The sequence below is a fragment of the Rhamphochromis sp. 'chilingali' genome, assembly GCF_963969265.1.
Source record: "Rhamphochromis sp. 'chilingali' genome assembly, chromosome: 13".
NCBI lineage: Eukaryota > Metazoa > Chordata > Actinopteri > Cichliformes > Cichlidae > Rhamphochromis > Rhamphochromis sp. 'chilingali'.
In genome coordinates, this window is record NC_137940.1 from 8,238,488 (window position 1) to 8,257,883 (window position 19,396).

The window sequence follows — 19,396 nt, forward strand, 5'->3', positions numbered from 1 at the left end:
CAGCATTAGACAAGGACCCCTGATGGTTCCTAAACCCCGAGTTTGGTGAACCGCTGCTCCGCATCCACGGGGAGAAAAAACAGCCGGGCTGGTATATTCATCACATCTACCCATGGAAAATCAACTAATTGCTGTAATCGTGAGATTTCCGTCCGCACTTCAGACCACTGAGAGCAGGGATCCAGGCGGCCATCTGTCGGTCTACCAGGGCTTTCTTTATCATCAAGAAGCTACATTTTTACATCGGGCCTGAAAAAAACAAACAACCTCTAAGTTATTATTGCACCGCGGAGTCACTTTTACACTCCGCAGGTCTTTTTGTTCGATTCTTTTTTTAAACATTTGCTGACCCGAAATGGCACTGGGGGTCATTCATCTATTGATTTTTCCATTTGAATAGGATAAATTGACTTTGTATTGAACTTCCTTTTCTCATGGATCCGGATGTAGCGCATCCGCGACACCAATCAAACCAGACAGTCAGGAACAGAGAAGAGGGGGGTGGCAGGAGTGAGGAGGGGAGCCTTTCCCCCCTGGCTGCAGGGCAGCTTTTTTCTTAAGGTGGTCTGAAGCTACAGCGCACACTGCCCCGCAAATCCCCACCCCACCGCTGCCCAAACAGAAATCAACACAGAACTCCTCTGATAGTGATTTCATATCAGAGAATCGTACAAACTGAACATTCATTGCCACACGTTGTGTTTCCTCTGATGACACGAGTTAGTGCGTAATGGGAACATTCCACAGAGGACAGAGGACATCCTGTTGATGCTTCCTCTGTGAGTTGTCTGTACAATGACACAGCTGTGTGGGCAGAAACTGGTTGGGCTCGAGTCTGTATTTAATTCACAGAGACTAATGAGTTAGATGTGTATGGATCCCTATTTCACAGCAGTGAACAGGTAGCTACAGAGCACAGACACGATGAAACTGCAGTTTAGGAGCTACTTTACTCAATATATGATTCTTTCTTATTTCTATAACAAACTTTTCTCTATTCGTATGAGGTTCCTTGACATGGCAAGATTTAACCTAATATAACCATATTTATTAAACTTATATTTCTCATCCAAACCCTATAATAATTACCTTTGATGTTGTTGTCGTTAATCTTACTCATATTTTCCTCTAAAATCCTATAAAAATATTTTTTGTGCCCAGTACAAATATATCAAATGCCCCTTTTGAAACAATATGCGGTTTATTTTTCAGCTTATAAGGACCATCGTGGTATTTGGGTGCACATTTTTCGAAACATGGACAAAAAATAAATAAATAAATCAGAAATTCTGAATCTACGTAAAGTGGTTTTCTTTCCTTTTTTTTGATGCGTGTGTATGGTACCAATAATGACAACTCAGCAATGTTATAAATAAATACGGCGTTTAATACGTCACTATTAGTCACATCACCCTCATTCACACCATTAATCATAACCCACAAGAACGGAAACTAGTATTTTTTTTCCTTCCCCTAACCCCCTCGTTGAGTCAACGTTTGCGTTTTTAAAAAGCCGTTCCACCTTAACCAGTGCACACATCTCTATCGCCCGGCCTTCCACATCTGCCCAATGAATCAGGAACGGATGCGATGTATCCTTTTTCAGCGGAGTGGCTGGCCAATGGGAGTTGGATTGTCGAGCAAACACTAAGCCCTGAGCCCCCATTCATCAGTGCTGAACAGGCCCGCAGAGCAGAAGAGAGCGCACCGCTGTCTGCAACATAACGACGCTTTTGCACAAGAGCGCAGATATCCCGCAACAATAACTAACAGCCAGAACTCAAATACAATTCTCAGCAGATACGCGAGGAGGAGCAACTTTTGGATATAAGCTCGCGCGTGTTTATTTATTTATTTTTTCCTCTCAGCCTTCTTCATCAGAGCTCCGCCGTGGATTTACTTTATCTTGGGACAGATGCACGCGTAACACACGCTGAACTTTTCAGTACGACTTAACCGAAAAAAATAAATAAAAAGGGAATAACGCAAAGGGATACATTCGCACTTGGATTAACAGACTGAATGTTATGCATTAGACCTCATAATCTACAGCTGGACATTGCCCCTTCCGTTTGGATGGAGTTTTGGTAGATTATTTGGTTGATGGATTCGACGCTATGGATGCTTGCATATAGGTATGCATTTTCTTAGTGATTTTACGCTTATTTTGCGCATTTTGCTTTGGTTTTAGGGCATTTGTTGCCCGATAGTAGGGCACGTAGCTACCTAGAAAGCGCCGCTGCAGCAATAAAGTCCAAATGTTTTGCTGTGCGCAAAGACTTTTCGTCTTATTTTCCATGTGTTCGCCATGAAATAAAGAATCCGCTGTGGGTTGAACTGATCGCGACTACTTGGTGAAGTTGATGGATTTCCACGCCAGTGTTGTTCCGAGGCTGTGCTGTAACAAACACCCCTCCCCCATGGCGGTTGTTTTCATTCATAAGTTTTGCCCGTCTTACGCGTCCTGTAATGTCTCTTGATCTCCGGCTCTGGTTTTTATAAGATCCTGTTTTTATTACTGCAAACAACGCCTTCTCATGTGAGCGCGTTCTGTGCATATGATCCTATTTAAAGTGCGCCATTTGACGGATAGACTATTAAATGTATAGATAAATATTTTTAATGTAGTTGAAACGTGAGTTTGTTTATGTGCAAAGCCGCAAAATCGATCTTTCTGCTTTGATTGTAGTAGTTTTTATTTTTATTTAATCGTTAATAGTTTTAAGGAGCCCTTCACGGGACACCTAGGCTTTATGTTTTTGTAAACTGTAAGTTTCGGCCTCCTGCAGGTCGGCTGTGCTTAATAACATCCCCAAAGACTCAAGTTCAAATTCCTAATCGTATTCCTATAAATACAAATACGATATATATATATATATATATGTATATATATATATATATATATATATATATATATATATATATATATATATATATATATATATATATATAAATGTGTGTGTGTGTGTGTGTGTGTGTGTGTGTGTGTGTGTGTGTGTGTGTGTGTGTGTTCATATTGACTTCAAAAATTGGGGGCTTCTCGGAACTGAAATAAGGTTTTAATCTGACGATTTTCGAGCGTTTTTTAACTGCCGTCTATATTTTGTCGGAACTTGATCTGACCTTAGTTTTTTAGCTCTACTTTTGTCCCCGTTTCCCTGAAATCCTTTTTGATGTAGTAATAGAATACTAAGTGAGGCAGCTCATTTAGTTCCCTTGGATAGTGTCCTCGTTTCGTCGCCGCGGTGCATTTAAATGTTAACTAGTCATACAAATGTAAATGAGCAGGGGAAGTATTTGTAGGGCCTGCTGAAGTTTAGATGTGTGCCTGTTGGGGAGGAAGGTACAAAAAGTCTTGTTAATAGTCAACTTTTTCCCGGGTTGCCTCACTTAACGGGCTCAAAAGTGACATATTGTCATGTTGACAGGGTGAAGACAGTTGGTCTGGATTAACTATAAAGACTTATTTATTTGTCATTTATTTATAAACACTGGTCAGCATCTTATGTTATAGCTGTGCAATAACTGCTATGGTATGCGTCAAGAATGATTGTAATGATATATTAGTATTAGATTTTTATTAGTATTATTTCTGAATCCAAAAACACTTGGGATTGTGTTAACCCCTCTTCCATCAGGACTGTGTTTCCTAGAACAAGGATTTTTATTTTTTGCTTGACTGTTTCTGATCATATCTCCTGCCTCTTCCTTGTCTCTCTCCCCCCCCCCCCCCCCCCCCCGGCAGGTTTTCCGATGCATGTCCACGGTGAATGTCGGAAGTGGTGATTCCCCCAGATGGAGCTCCAAAGTCAACATGGCCCTGGCGGTTCATTAGTGGTGATCCAACAGCCTTCCCTAGAGAGTCGGCAGAGGTCGGATTACGAGCGGGAGTTCCAGCATGCCGGCATTTTCTCTCTGGAACAAATCAAGGCCATCCGCTCTAGCAACGAGTACACTGAGGGACCCTCAGTGGTTCGGAGGCCCCCTGCACCCCGGATGGTCTCCAGACCCCATGAAAAGCAGGAGAGGACTCACGAGGTCATCCTCGTCAATGTGAACAACAATTATGAGCACCGGTCATCAGGTCACCACCATCATGCTGGGGGCAGTGTGTTGGTTGGGGGACAGCAGTATGGTGGGCCTCGGGCACCAGGGCTCAGCCGCTCTACTAGCACAGGAAGCGCCGCCAGCTCAGGGAGCAACAGCAGTGCCTCCTCTGAGCAGGGACTCTTGGCACGCTCACCCCCCACCAGACCTGGCATTAGCTTACAGCATCACCACCGAGTGGATCGGCCTGTTCGGACTCAGCCGAAGCCCAAGGCCCTTTTACAGCCCCAGCAGGGACCTCAATTTTACCAGCCTCCACTAGAGGCTCCACTCAAGCCCCAGGGCAAAGGGAAATCAGACTTTTCTGGCTCTGGCAACGAGGTGGTGGCTGCTGCTGGGCACCAGTTCATCTGCGAGCGCTGTGGGAAGTGCAAGTGCACCGACTGCACAGCACCCAGGAGCCTGCCTTCATGTCTGGCGTGTAATGGCCAGTGCCTCTGCTCTGCTGAGAGTGCACTGGAGCACGGCACGTGTATGTGCCTTGTTAAGGGCATCTTCTACCACTGCTCCAATGACGATGAGGGGGATTCATGTGCTGACCACCCCTGTTCACTGTCACGTTCCCACTGCTGCTCTCGCTTCCTGTGCATGGGATTAATGTCGGTACTCTTCCCCTGTCTGCTATGCTACCCACCTGTCAAGGGGTGTCTGAAGGCATGCCAGGGTTGCTATGACCGGGTTAAGAGACCTGGCTGTCGCTGCAAGAACTCCAACACTGTGTATTGTAAACTGGAGAGCTGGGCCCCACAGACCCAGGAAAAGCCTTCCTGATCGCTTCCCAAGGTCTCAGTGATTGCCTGTGCACAGGAGACTCTAGAAACGGATCTTATGATGACAATGATAATGATAGTCACAAATTAATGTTTATCAGACATTCTGAGCACCTCCCACCCACCTCCCCTCCTCGCTGCAGAACCCTAAGGAGCTAAGCAAAGGAGTAACGAAAACCACTCGATTATTTTTAGTTTTATTTTCTCTGGATCAGGACCATGTTTTTACAGACCAGTGTTTGCCTTAACTGTTTCTATGTCTATCCTCAGCTCCTCATTAACACTATTTTTTATATATATATGAAAAGTTTTTCTTCCGTTTTAGGTAGGCACTTTCCTCCGGGTCTGTGTGCCCGGTGGGATCTGCCTCTCACCAAATCTGTGAAGGACGATCTACTATAGGGCAATTATGTAGCTGTTACCTGGTATTCATAGCAAGCAGGTATGTTTGAGTTTATTGGTTGCTACCACACTAAAACCGTGGTTTCTATGCTCATTTTGCATTAACGAAAGCACATCCATCTCATAGTATTCTCCACTTGGATATGTTTCTCTCCTTCCACCCATCTGAACCTTTCATACACATTCTGTGGCATATTCTCCGATGTTTTTTGTTTTCCTTTTATCTTGTGTAAATTGTATGTTCAAAAATCCATAAGAGGAATTCTGGCTATTTTTTAAAAGAAAAAAATGTCTGTTAAACATTTTTTTTGTTAAAAAAATATTTATTATGTGAAGCTCTATTATTTTATGATATTTATTGCAAGAGACAGTCTTAAATTTACTCATGTCTGAATATAACAAAATATCAAATACTTACTGAAAAATTAAAGGGTGGCACAAAAGAAAACTATGTTAACTTTAACGCAGAAAATATATTAATTAATGAAAAAATAGCACTGTCTGGTGTCTTGATTGCCCTGCTGAGAAGCAGTAACTAAATCTGATGGATGGCCGCTGGCTGATTTTTAAGGGAATGTGGGTCTGTTTCTTAAGTTGGGAGTTCAGTGGTGAACAGCAAATCACTGTTCCATGTGTGTATGCATGTGTGTGTGTGTGTGTTCACGCTGGGTGTGGAATTCCTGTTTTTTTTCTTTAAAGCTACGAGTACAAACAGCTTGTAGCTCAAAATGTGACTGTTTACATTCTTGGAGGGCTTCTTTGCTGCGATTCTCCTCGGTAACCTTGAAAGCTAAACAATACAGGTCATTGACATGATTAGCCCCGAAGCTGCTAGCATCAACAGAGTCTCCACGTTTTCAGAGTGAGTTATGCTCACAGGAAGTAGCTCTCCCTCTAAACCCCCCTCTCGTCTCACCCGCCAACAAGTCACCACAAACTATGTACTGTAGTTTATTCCCTGGGCTTTAACGCAGCCAGATCGGGATGTTCCCAAACTCCCAAATGGTCTCCGCGCTGCAAACCCAAGAGTGTGTGCCATCAGATATGAGAGCGGTCATTACGAGTAGCCGGGGCCACCTGTTCAAAGATAATAAACCGGGGCTATCAATGCTGGGCTTTTATGGCATGGTTCCTGCACTAAAGGCAATGACAGGGGCCAATCCAGCCCCCACTGTGACCCGCAGTCCCCCATTTGGCCAGCTCTTTTTGTCAGTGAATTTATCACGTGGGAAGTCCACTGAACCCCTCCACCCCCACCACTGACACCCGCGCACTTCTCCACCTCCGGGCCCCCAAGAGATGAGATCATCACTTTGAGAGTTGGTTGGTCAGCCACAAATACCAGCAGCTGGGGAAACACAAAAGGTGAACAGGAAATTCTCTTGGACAAAGGAAAAAATATACAGCAGTTTAAATTTGGAGAGCTGCAGCGCTGGCGACAAAACAACACAACCGTGTCTATTATCAGCTACAAGTGATCGCAGTGGCCTTGGTTGCTGTTTGCAGCAGGCCTCGGATCTTTGGATTATTTAAAACGTCTTCAGCTAAAGTAAACTAGAACCCACTGTTAAAGCTCTGGCACTTTTAAGGAATAATTATTTAAGCGCTTTAAAGACGAGAAAAGTAATAGTAAACTCACTAGCATACAGTCTTATTTTAATCATAAGTTTACATGAAAAAACAAAACACAAAACATCCCTTCAAGTTGGTGGTGAGTACTCACTGGGCTTTTCTTGGTGGAATGTACCTTTTGTTGCTCTGAGTAGTTAGGATTAGCGATTTGTCAATTTCCTGTTACCTTTCACAGCTGCAATTTGAGCCCTGTTTGCTCCTGGCCCTTAGATGATAGCATACAATAGGAGGCCTCTTTTTTTTTTCAGGTTTCATTATCGTTCCTCACTATGGATGAGGGGGATGGAAAAGATCTACACTGTATTCAGAAGGCGGTGAACAGGAAGACAGTGTTTACTTGATATTTTCCAGCCTAAGCCAAATAAGGCAACAGATCCTACTCCCACCATTTTCAGAACTTGGCTCTGTTAAGTCCGCAACACGTCTCTTAAATCTCTGATCTAATCAGCTGAGGTGTCTAAAATAACATTCAAGGCCCATGAATGGCTTCTTTCACTTTTCAGTCATCCTGCCACGTGAACTGCTCCGTAACTGCGTCACATTTTACTCGTCACACGACTAGCACTCCATCGAGAAAAAAAAGATATGAATTCTGAGTCAGTATTAAGTAATTCAATGGCAAAAATGGTAACAACCACCACCCCTCCTCCTCCTCCCCTTCTTTGCACTTGTTTTAGAGTAAATTTAGCTGCTCCACACACCCACGTAATGCTATTTGGAGTTGTCAGGCTTGGCGGGTCCCAAGCTGCAGCTTTGGGTTTTTTTGGGGGCCATACAAGTGCAAACATGCATGACTACCAAGTGAGTCACGATGGAAGCTCCAACCCACACATCCTACTGGGACAGTCCTTTTCTTAGCCGGGGCACTGCTGCCGGCATGGTCACAGTGGAGCAGGATATACTCTATAAACAGTCATCCTCCTCCACAGCATTCATCACCAAAAGGCTTGCTTCAGCTTTCCTCTGCCTGCTCATCTGGTTTTCATTATTTCCCCTCATGGCATATAAATATAAATTAGCAATCAAGGGAAATATGGGGGTGGTGGATGTTGGAGGGGAAGGCAGGTTTTTTGGACTTCAGCATGACGACCAAAGTTTATGGAAGTTATCTCCTCAGATATTTGGTTTTTGTTGATCTCAGAGTCCTGGATCGACATGTGAGAGGGTTGAAGTGTTTAGAAACTGCTCCAACATCCACACTCAGCCGCCGCAGGATTAAAATGACAAAAGAACGATATTAGGTATCCATAAAAGATTTCAGTGCAGGTCCCGATAAAGTCAGAATTACTAGAGTTTACTGTATCCAAACACGGGGAAAATACAGTATATTGTTGCAGTCAGATGAAAACCTTTCCAAAATATAAACATTTTAGTGCGCAGCAATGTTTTTGCTTTGACTGCCATGTAGTGCTGACGTGATAAAAAAAAAAAAAAAGATTTGGAAGAAGTAATTTCTCACACAAAAACTTGTGGTTCTTTAATTTAACCTAAAATTCCCCAAGCTGAAGATGTGAACCTTTCAGCCAACAGATAGATATTAAAAAGCCAGAAAAAGAGACTTCTACTTAAAAAAAAATAACTGCAGTTACCCTGCTTGACCTCTATGTCCAGAAAGATTAGACAATACGACATTTTCTCATTTACCCCTTTGTTGCGCTTTGTCATTTATTTTCCAAATGACACATCCACCTGGGAGATTTGAAATTCACAAAGCAACGAGAGTAAATAGGCTTTTGTTTGATTGTGGCTACTACTTTAAAAATACACGTTAACATTTTAACATGGGACCACTTTGTCCAAACAAATAGTCCCCTAAACAGTTTCCTGTTTTGAGCAGCACACTTAAATGTTAATTCCCTGTTTCAAATTAAATCATAAGTCACAGTGACAACTGTATTAAATTCTGGGAAAGTTAAACCAAAATAATCCAATTAGCAAGAAAGACTCTTTTGTATTGTGTGGCACTACGTAAAACTACATTTAGATGCTGTTTCCTGTTGGTCAGATGACCAGTGCAGCACCTATTTAGCGGGCTCTTCCCTCATTGGGAGCTATAAAGGGCCTGTAGGTACAACCCAGTGTTTTATCAGGTGTTGGACTATTGAAGACGGATGTGTTTCATTGGGGTTTGAGCCCTTTTAAGCACTTGCTTCTGGGTATACACACACCCACAGGAACTTAATGTAACCCCCACCCCTTTAACTTAGTACGTGTCCGTGCAGCATCACAAGCCATCTGATGCCTCATTCTTAACCGAGCCTCCTTCCTGTCTCTTGTCTTTGTCTACTATTTTATGGACAAAGACCAGCTGGAGACAGTGATGTCTATCATGAAGGAGGAGGCTGATGGATCAATACAGTGTAATGCGCTTGGCAATCTTTCGGTGAGCTCCTTTTGAAATTAATGGTTGGCATAATTTTTGCTACAGACTTGCTCTTGATCAATGGTTCCTATTGACTCATCAGTATTCCAAGTGTTTGCAAAGTTAGCGCAAAAGCCTGTCTATTGGGGCCAGTTCTCACAGGCCCCAATAGACTCACTTGTGATTTTGTATTCCGCTCACTAATTAAATCAGCAGGGTGTTTGTCTCACTGTTGCTCTTATTGGAGACTGTTGTTAGAAACAGCAGTTGTCAACAGTCATTAGATCTGATCCCCAAATGTGCTCACAGCGATTCAAGAGATAATCAAAAGACTGTAGTTTATAGCCAGGGATATGTGAAAATGACAGCAACAGACAAGAATGATGAAGATCAGAACCTGCCTTACATAAAAATCACCTCCACAAATAAAAGATCACACCCTTGTTTCTCTTTTTACAGCCCCAGGGGACAATCTTGTGTGTTGCATTCCAGGCCCCCTACAAGCACGTTTGTTCTGTTTTTCCCTTTTGATAGCTCAAAAGAAGGCCAACAAAAAGCATCACACATGAACATCAAGTACATAGTTTGAAAGATAAATAGATTTGTGTGTATTTTTCTGCAAGGAAGAAGAGGAAGCTTGCTCTTTCTTTACCCCCCCCCCTTCCCTCCCCCCTTCTTTCTCTCCCTTTTTTTCAAGATTAGACTGCATCCAGACAGATGGTTCCCGTCTGCTGGCTTTTTTCAATTCACTTCCTCTCGTCACAGACAGCCTCTCTTCCCCCCTCTGTCCCCCCCTCCTCAACGGCTCCTCTGTTATGTGGCTGGAAATAATCTTTTATTGCCCAGTTGTTCGGAAGTGACCTTCTGCCCTTGATTAGATAGGGCCAAGTCCTATCACACGATTGTATTTGAGCTGGCGGGACAACCCCCACACCCCACACACACACCATTCATCCCCTCCCACAGCCCCATCCTTTACCCAACCCCCCATGCCTCTCATACTGCCAGGACCTTGGTGATCCTGTATGAGGGCACAACAATGGGGGGCTTTAGTCCCGTCCGGCTCTACTCGGCTGGGGGGGGCAATAGAGTGGGGGTCATGAGGGACTTTCATTTTTTTTTTCATCAGTCAACCAGTCACTGAGTGGAAGTTGCAGCCCCCTTGTCCCTCCCCCCTCCCCCCTAAAGCTTCCATTCCATCAGCAATACGATGGTTAACCTCCCAGTTGCCGGATGTTCACCCTTTGACCCTTAAAAAGCCTCTTCCTTCTTCCTTTCCCAATGACCCCCCCTCCCACCCTTATGAACCACTCCAGAGATAGGCTTTAATCTCCTACACTATCAGTGGACCTTTGAGGCTGCTGTGTGGTCGACCAACAGGTGGGCTTGCTGAGATGTTTTGATCTTTGTGGAACTTGGGATCAGGCAGGTTTTGATCCCGTTTCTTAGAAATATCCAGTTCTAGTCTGAAGGAGATGAAAATCTACTAAAGCAAGCAGTAATCAGTGGTTTACACTCTGACACAGCAAATAAAAGTGAATGTTAAAACACAGGGATTAACAGACAGCCTCTTCCTCCTAGGACTGTCCAGCTCCCCCTGCGCTCAAGTTCAAGAAGGATAGGTAATGAGCAAAGACTGTTCTCTCATATTTGCTTTACATCTGCAATAACATCCACTAATAGTATTATAAATATTTGATGCAGACACAACATTTTGATGTTTGAAACGATTGTTTGAGCAGGTCTTAGGGAAATTTAGGAAATAAACAGGTGCTGATGGGTTTACACTCATAGAGCCCTGAGTGGTTTACAGTAAGTTATATTTTGTCAGGCTGTTTCCTTTGCTTAAATTTTTTTTTTTGATATTTCAGTGACATTATTTAAAAGTGTGGAAACCTTATCAAACACTACAAATCCCTCCCACCCCTCAACCCCCTGAGTACAATTTAGGTAGTTTCCCAATATGAGACACAACATGTACCCACAACGCTGGCTCTTTTTCCACTGTGGTTGTGCTCTTCAATTGTTTAACCTCACAAAGTAGTTTAATTCGTTTCAACACAAGCCTAAACCACTTGGTTATTATGTTTTTTAAAGGAACAAATCTGAGAAAAAAATCAACTTGTGTTTTTTTTGTAAACTCCTTTTCTAATTTTAGTGGCAGTTTTATAGTCATGCCACAACTTCAGGTAAAAAGCAGCCCTTTTCTCTCTCTCTCTGCTGGCTTGTTTGTTTCTTGTGCTCTTGAGCTGTAAACCCATAACAAAAACCTCGGTGTCCAGTTTCATTTTGTGAACCAAAGCCAGGCTGTGAATAGAAGAAGAATAGACAGGAAGACAACTCTGATTACCTCTATAAAGGAGCTGACCTCACGTTCCTCTCTCTTCTACCCTGTCCTCCCTGTCTCTTGCAAAAAATACTTTACAACTGAACCATTTATCTCAAAGCTGAAATTCTAAGGTGTACAATATGTGCAGAAAACTTGATATTGAACTAAAATGAGTCAAATCCCTCCCCTTGTTTTTATGAACAGCATATTCAAACCCTTAAAAAGTGATATGTGACAGACAGTAGTGCTGCATCTAATCACAGCAGAACAGATTCCCACACCACTGTTTAAATCAATAGTTGCTCGTCAAAACAGATGATAGAAGATTTGCATTAAGTTCCTTTGAAATACTTCAAATAATTGCATTACTGACTGTTTACAGTCAGCCTATTACAGTGATCGAATCAAGCCCAATGGAAAGATTGAGGGCATCTGTTTGGCAGGGGTCCTGCACTCCTCCCTCATCTGCCTCCAGGGTCTCTAAACCCCAAATCCAGAGTGGGGGTTGGGGGTCTTAACAGGAAGCTGACGAACCCTCCCCTCCTTGAAGGGGTGGGGGAAAAGGGCCTCTAGATCAAAGAGGAATCACACAGAAATGGCTTATCTGTTGTTGATTTTAAGCTTAGGATAAAGCACTGGGTTCTAGAAATGTGTCAAGGATTTACAGAGCTGGACCACTGAAGCTCCCACTTTCATCAAGGCAATTTCTTTTTCCAGATCTCTGTGAATGTGGGGGGTGTTCATGCAGAGTGGTGAGGGTTGCTTTCAAGCAACAAATAAGTGCAGGTGAGAAAAAAAAAAGGGTCAACAAACATGGCAAAAGCACAAAGTTTCCACACTGATAACCAAAATTTTGTTTTATCTGATTCTATCTTACAGGTTTGCATTCTTGTATGTATTAAAAAACCAGTAGACATCAATAATTTCAACTCCCATTCTGTCCAGTCTTTAACATTTCAATTTCAAACCCAGCAAGAGGTGTGATTCTATCTCCATGTGTTTCAATGGCACTATTATGCCAAAGGGGAAATTGGACCTGCAGGCCAGCCACTTTCTCTGCTGTAGATCTTATTAAGTATGTCTCTCCATAATACAACCCAGCTTGACTCTCCGAGACCACACCCCTTTAGAGAAGCAGACCTGTCAGTCACAATCCTTGCAAGGCTCTGAAATGGTTAACTATTGCATGATTGGCACCTAGCAGAACATATACAGGCTCTGTGGGAATATACAGAAATGCTGTTGTACCACCAGGAGAAATTCTTTTCCACCTCGCTGCCCAGCCAGATTGTTGTATGTGCAAGTGTTAAGTTGCAGATGGGCGAAGTTGGCTATTTTCTACGCAAAGCAGTTTCAGTGTAGCAAAGCAAGACGGGATGTTGACCATTATATATTCAGAACCACAGTATGCAGATATGCAGTACTGCACACCATCCTGTGGAACAGATAAAACACCTCAGTGGGTTCCAAACTCTCTTATTGGACCCAAATTTCCAAAGTAATTTTCCTTGCAACTTAAAATTGTTGTTGTAGACTACTGTGCAGGCCGGTCTGGTCGTTCCAGGTTTTAGGGGAGTAAATCAGCAGCAGATAATATGTTTCAGTTGGCTGTCCTGGCAGCACAGGGCCTCGGGAATGTTTGGCCCGATAAAAAAAAGGCAGTTTTAACATTTCATACTAAACTTTTCTTTCCAGAGTATTTTAGGACTCATGCTAATTTCCCTATTTGCCATATGTCATGTTGTGGCCTGCACTATCAGCTAGAAAAGCACAGCATATTTTTGGAAGACTGTGTTATGCAGATGTGTTGTGGTATCTTTCTTTTATCATAGATGTATGAAAACTGATTTCTGGTTTCTAACATTTACAGTTCATGGATCAAAAACAAAACAGACAAAGACACCTAGCAAAACCATTCTCACAGGTAATAACATTGCTTTTTTCTAACCAAGACAGACTTTAGCCAAATTTGGCACTACTTGATAAGCTATCAGATCGCAGGATTCACGTACAAACTGTAATGATATGGAAGCAGATGGCTGAAAATGTAACCAAAGCCAAGTGCCAGAAATTGAATTTCCTTGAATGGACCTAGCTACTGTGATGCTAACTGTGAATTTTGGACTCCTCATTATGAAGCCTCAACATCAAGCATCATATTTATTTTCTGGGGCCATAAGTGAAGAAACAAGTTATTAGCTAACATTAGCAAAGTTGGATGGTAAGCTGCAAGTGTGCATGTACAATGCACAGAGCAAGGCATCAGCTAGTTAGTGCTAAGTGTAAGACTACTAAAGTACTAGAATTTCATTCACCAATGGAAGTTGCATCCATGTTAAAATGCTCAGTCTAGCAGTGGAAATAACATGTTTACATCCTGTTACCAGAAATTATTTTGGTTTCTATAGATATCATCAGTTGTACTGAGGCTTTAGGCTATCGTTATTAGGGACCAGGTCACTTTGTGTGCTGCAAAAGTTGCTAGCTACCTTCCAGGCATCACCTCTGAGGCTAATTAATGCCACTGAACTGGACTTATTAACAATATTTTTGGTGTAGCAGTTTTAATACACAAGTCTGACAAATTTTATGGATTGTTGTATGATCGACTGTCCAAGAAGACCGTGCATCAGCAGCTAATTACACAGGTAGCAGCTTCTGTGTGATGCACTCATACATTCTAAAGATGACCTTGAAATATTGTCACTGCTGACTCCAAAAAAACGTGAAAATTGTACTCAACAAACCAGTGATTGGTGTCACAAGGATTGAGTTCCACAAATGTCTTTAAAATCTTGGATTTATAATAATCCTAAGCCCTACTTATACTTTTTGTTCCCTTGGGAATCAGTGAAAAGCAGATGGAAAGCTTGTTCCGCAGGGGCCTATAGTGCTCTTTCTTCTTCATCTGCATCTGTTCCAGGGTCCTGCTCAGGAGATGGCCAACTGTGGAGGCTGTGTGAGAAGTTGAAAGGAAACTTCAGTTGCCCTGCGAATCTCGCACCATCACTCAGGATGAATCAAAAGAAGAACACTTTGGTCAAATAAAGGGAAAGCGAGAGAGGAAGAGAGTGAACGAAAAAGTGAAACCAGCTGTCTGGAAGTGCCTCATCATTACGACAGCACAACGCTCACAACCACGTTCAAGTTTAGGCACAATCAAATGCTCAATTAGCTTTTACAGGAATATCAGAGATGTTCAGCCAAGGTTGATTTTTGAGGGGAGTCAGGGGCCTGAGTCAGACAGCTCGCTTGTATTTGTGTCTTTAAAAAAAAATATATAGGTATATGAGGTGTAGCTAGTGTAGACAACAAAGGCTCCCTCTAATTCTTTCCCTTCCCGAGGGGGTCGAGAAAATACTGCGCCCACATCAAGCCTCCAGACGTACCCCCACCGTGCTATACAGGTGCAACTTTAAACGAGCTCACACTAAAGGAAGGCTGGATGCCTGCAGTTAAAAAAAAAAAAATGCTTCTATGTCTCCTCTTTATGTTTTTTCCCCTCACTTTTCTCTTTATGGGATCACTTTTATGTCAAGGAAATATTTTTGTTGCATCTGATGCCAGGTTAATATGAGTCTGACATATGCATTCCCGGACAGTAGTTAATTTGAGTTGACATGCAACAGATATTAAGGAATGCAAAAGTCAGATTCGTATTAACCTGGCATCAGATGCAATAAAATGCTTTCCATAACCTTAAGACAAAGGATAAATATTATAAAGGAATATAAAGAAATAACTCTGAAATGATAGCTGACAATAAAAAAATGCTGGTTTGCAGTTATTTTGTTATTTTTAGTTATTTTATATAACTCTTGGACACTGAGCTGTATTGCTGTAGGAAAATTGAAAATCAGAAAAAAAGATGCAGAAAGAACATTTTATTTCCCCAAAATATTGTGCAGGACTGAACTTGACCCACAAGTAGACATTCAAGAGCTGAACACTAAACAGAGACACAAAAAACGGTCTTCTACAAGTGCTCTTCATCACGCTTTCCTCAGATCTGTGGACGTGCTGGTTGATGATGTCAGTCATGCTGCTCTAAGTTATTCTTTGGACTTTATGACTCCGTCTGCAATCCACGATCCAAGCTGCAGATAACAAAGTTGTTATGTTGCCATTAAAGTGGCAAGTAAATTTTCCTGACTAGATGAAATTGAGCTCGAATGCTAAAGGTTTCTGCTTTTCTCTGACTCTGTACCAGACATGTCGACCTGGTATTGACCCAAATAGGTCTATAAACCAGATAAGTTATCTTGCATCCTCAGGAAGTACACCTTACCAAAGCTATAAGACTTTACAGGTCCTAAAAGTGAGTAACATTGCAGAAGTCATGAAATGAAAGCCAATTTTGCCTTGACACCTGTGATTATAAATATCAATATTATGCTGACAGAATGATTTACTTCTGTTAGTGTTTTTCCAGAAGATATTAGGAGTAAGTTCAGATGAATGTATCTTAAAAGACCCCCACGATTTTTTCTGGTTTGGTACTTTTGCAGTTTGTAATCCTTAATCAACAACAGGAATACAGAGTAAAATTAAAATGTAAAGAATATAATAAAACATAACTTGATTTATATATAAGTACTTATTTCATGTTAGTTTAACTTATTTAGCAGTTCACTATTTTCCAGACGGGAAGCACAGTTGACAACTGGACTTGGATGTTAATGAGACCGGCTAATCAATGGTCAGCTAATTATTCAAACAAAGGTCACGCTCCCTGCAGAGGAAGTGCACCACTATCATCAATCTGGTCTGAAGGGCTTGCATGAGAAAGGAGCTAGAGGTCGTGGGCGGGGTTAAAATTTACTGCACTGTAGGTGTCAAACAGTGCATTCAGCCTAGTATCTGCATGTCAATAGAGCCTGCTTGTTGACATGTTATGTTCCACTTCCACATAAGCCTCTTGTAGTGTTTTGGTAATGTATCATTCCTTCTTTTCCCCCATTTTGACTTCCCTTCCTCTGTTTTGATCAACTTTACAGTCTGATTCAGGAGAAAGAAAGGGAGGGAGGTCTGCTGGTATAGGACTGGGTGACTGGAACGGTGGCGTGAAGGAGGAGGAAGACAAGGGGGGCAAGACACATTGAGTTTGCCCAGTCAGGCAGAACGATCGACAGGAAGCCAGGCAGGAAGGAAGATGAGTCTCTACCCATGAAATGCCATTGTTTATGTGATGTGACTTGAAGCAGCCAAAAGTGACTGATGGTGGGCTCCTCTGCTGCTCTGGCCCACTTCGTAGTGGCTCTAAACACTCAGCCTGCAGATGGAAAATACAAAAAAGGAGTTTCATGTTTTTATTTTTTCAAATGCTGCAAAAAGTCTTTTATTTTCCCCTTGGTAAACCTACCTCACTGAGTTGACCCAACAGAATGTAGAAGTACTTCTGATTGCACAGGTGAATGTGTATGTACAGTTTGGCCTCACAGTGCGTTGCATGAGAATAATGAGAATTGTGTGTGTCCTATAAAGAAATAATGAAGAAAAAAAATCCTGTAAAAGCCAGTAAGACTAAAATATGAAATCTCAAATTCAAAGCATATGCCTTCTGAAATGTTTTAAACTTTGGAACTAAATTTTGCAGCATTGCTTGACCCACTAATGACCCCAGCTGTTTTACTAAGTAGGCCATTGGCAGCATGAAGACCACCACTACAAGTCCAGTTATTATTATAATTTTTTAAACCAGGATTTGAATGAAATCGTTTTCTTTCATTTGAGAAATATGAAAAGTCAAACCTATCATCTAAAAAGGTTCAAACTTTTCTTGTTTTGGTTAATATTTTGTATTCATATGCATTACTTGAACTTCTCTACTCCCTGATCAATTCGTCCAAAACACAGCACAGTCAGGCCCTTTGCACCTTTTACCAAATCGAATAGCTTCTTCTTCAAAAAGTGACGCTCCATTGGTTTACATAGATCAAAAACAGCATCGTGTGTATTTGAAAACAGGAAGCACAAACATTTTATTCTACAATCAGTTTCTAAAGTGACTGAAAGACCACTTGTTTCCTGTGGAGATTAGTGATGAAGGACATTAACCTGAAATTGCTTCACAAGGTTATTTCACTGGGAGTAGTGGTTTTTATCTATCAACAGCCAACCTCATTGGGATTCTTTGTTTTCCCATTGATGTCTTTAAGCCTGTAACAGTTTCACCTGTTGATGATTTCAAAATGGAAAAGAAATTGACTCCAGATAGTTAATCTTTCCAGTTATTTCCAGCTTTCAAGATCTCAGAGACAGCTTGAAGAATGACTGCACCTGCGATACTGCAAGACGTTTAAGAAAGTTGCACTCAGTCGTGTACAACAACAAACAAACCAATACAAACTTTTGTTACTGTTTAACAGAAGACATGCAAATATTGTATGTTTACAGGGGTGAGGAAGTTCACCTAGGCCTTCACCTGGACTGTGACAAGAGGATGAACTCTCCTGGTTTCCATCTGCTCACCAATCCACCTTGGGAATGTTCTTTTGGCTCCATCAGCGCTTGGCCTCATCCTGCCTGACTGAAGATCAGCCAGATAATGTTATCTCCTGACCAATCAGATGCCTGGATCCCTACCTCATCCCACAGGTAGGCTTTCCAACAGATGAGCCTGTAGAAAGAGCACTGCTTTTATTAAGAGCCAACCAATAGGAGAGTCGAGATGTGATCCAGCATTAAAACCGGGCCAACCTGTGTTTTGTGGTGTTTGCTGAGGTAATGCTGTGTGAGGATAGCATGTCAGTGTGCATACAGCTCAGTTTTCTTTTCAGTGCTGTGCATTTTGATTATACCAGTGCTGTTCTGAATTTGTTTACAGAGCTGTATCTGCTTTGAAATATCTGCTTTTGTAGGTTCTATTACCTAATCTAAGCTGCGTTTGAATTACAGATCAAAAGATACTATAATTTCATTATTACATTAGCTTTTTTTGGGTTAGGTCCCAAAATCAGCAGCTGAATCCAAAGAATTTCCTGTAATTACGTGTAAGCAACCGCTCAAAACACGCAGATCATTATTAAAAAGCACGTCTGATTTTGTATTAGCAACATTGGTGATTTTAGCTGGTTTTCTAGTCTCTTCTTCTGAGCTTTGCTTTTGATAGTGTGTTGTATCTTGAGAGTTTGAGAAAGATCCACTTTGTCTTGCTTGTTTGAATGTTCTTCCCCCCCTTGCTTTGTCCAGTATTGTGCAGCCTCTCCATCTGGCACCCAAGCAGTATAAAACATCATAAAAAGTATTTGCTAATAATATTTCACCCAGGTCACTCTTGCGAAACACTAACCATTGCAGTTTGCTGTAAAGTATTGGACTCTACTCTTTGGAACTGCAGTGAGAACCTCCCTCCCTCCTCTGTACTACCGCCATTACCTTTCTTGTCCTCCTCCTCCTACCTCTGTGTTCAGTGGGGACCAAACAGACTGCTTGTGTTTGTTTCCCCTCTGGTCTTTCCTGATTACGCGACCAGGCAAATTCCGGTTGGCTCTAATCTCGCTGTTAGACAGCCACTGCATTAACTACAAAACCCATTTGACACACATGCTTCCACTTTTCCGTTTGTTGCCTCCCCCTGAAGTCTGCTTAATTCGTACAATTTCGCCTTCATTAGGTTGCATTTCAAGCTGCGGGGCACAGGTAATGTGAAGCATTTCCCCCTTCAAATTGTAGGCCCAAGCTTTGGTTGCTAGGAAGTGGAAGAGCCTCAATTGCAGCCATTTCCTCGCCAGTGTACCGAAAGGTCCTATTACAGCGTTTAGGTCAGGGCAATTGGTGTCATTACAGGCAGCC

The 19,396-nt window shown here is 42.1% G+C and overlaps 1 protein-coding gene and 2 long non-coding RNA genes across 3 annotated transcripts; 2 read left to right on the top strand and 1 right to left on the bottom strand.

The window, feature by feature from the left end:
* Window positions 1-1,589: 1,589 nt before the first annotated feature.
* spry1 (sprouty homolog 1, antagonist of FGF signaling) lies at window positions 1,590-5,773 on the top strand. Its single transcript, XM_080901528.1, has 2 exons — window positions 1,590-2,135; window positions 3,746-5,773. Exon 2 carries the CDS (start codon window positions 3,796-3,798, stop codon window positions 4,876-4,878), a length of 1,083 nt encoding a protein of 360 aa, XP_080757654.1. The 5' UTR covers window positions 1,590-2,135; window positions 3,746-3,795; the 3' UTR covers window positions 4,879-5,773.
* A 6,498-nt stretch (window positions 5,774-12,271) lies between these two features.
* LOC308409078 lies at window positions 12,272-15,225 on the top strand. The gene is made up of 3 exons (XR_013973931.1): window positions 12,272-12,388; window positions 13,473-13,526; window positions 14,526-15,225. It is a non-coding gene; the product is annotated as an uncharacterized lncRNA (long non-coding RNA).
* Window positions 15,226-16,187: 962 nt separating this feature from the next.
* On the bottom strand, window positions 16,188-18,144 carry LOC308409095. Its single transcript, XR_013973941.1, has 3 exons — window positions 18,027-18,144; window positions 16,965-17,078; window positions 16,188-16,874 (listed from the first exon to the last, which is right to left on the bottom strand). It is a non-coding gene; the product is annotated as an uncharacterized lncRNA (long non-coding RNA).
* Between the last annotated feature and the right edge of the window lie 1,252 nt (window positions 18,145-19,396).

What these genes read in the sequence shown, in the direction of transcription:
- spry1 (XM_080901528.1), top strand. Translation starts at nt 3,796, where the DNA reads ATGGAGCTCCAAAGTCAACATGGCCCTGGCGGTTCATTAGTGGTGATC.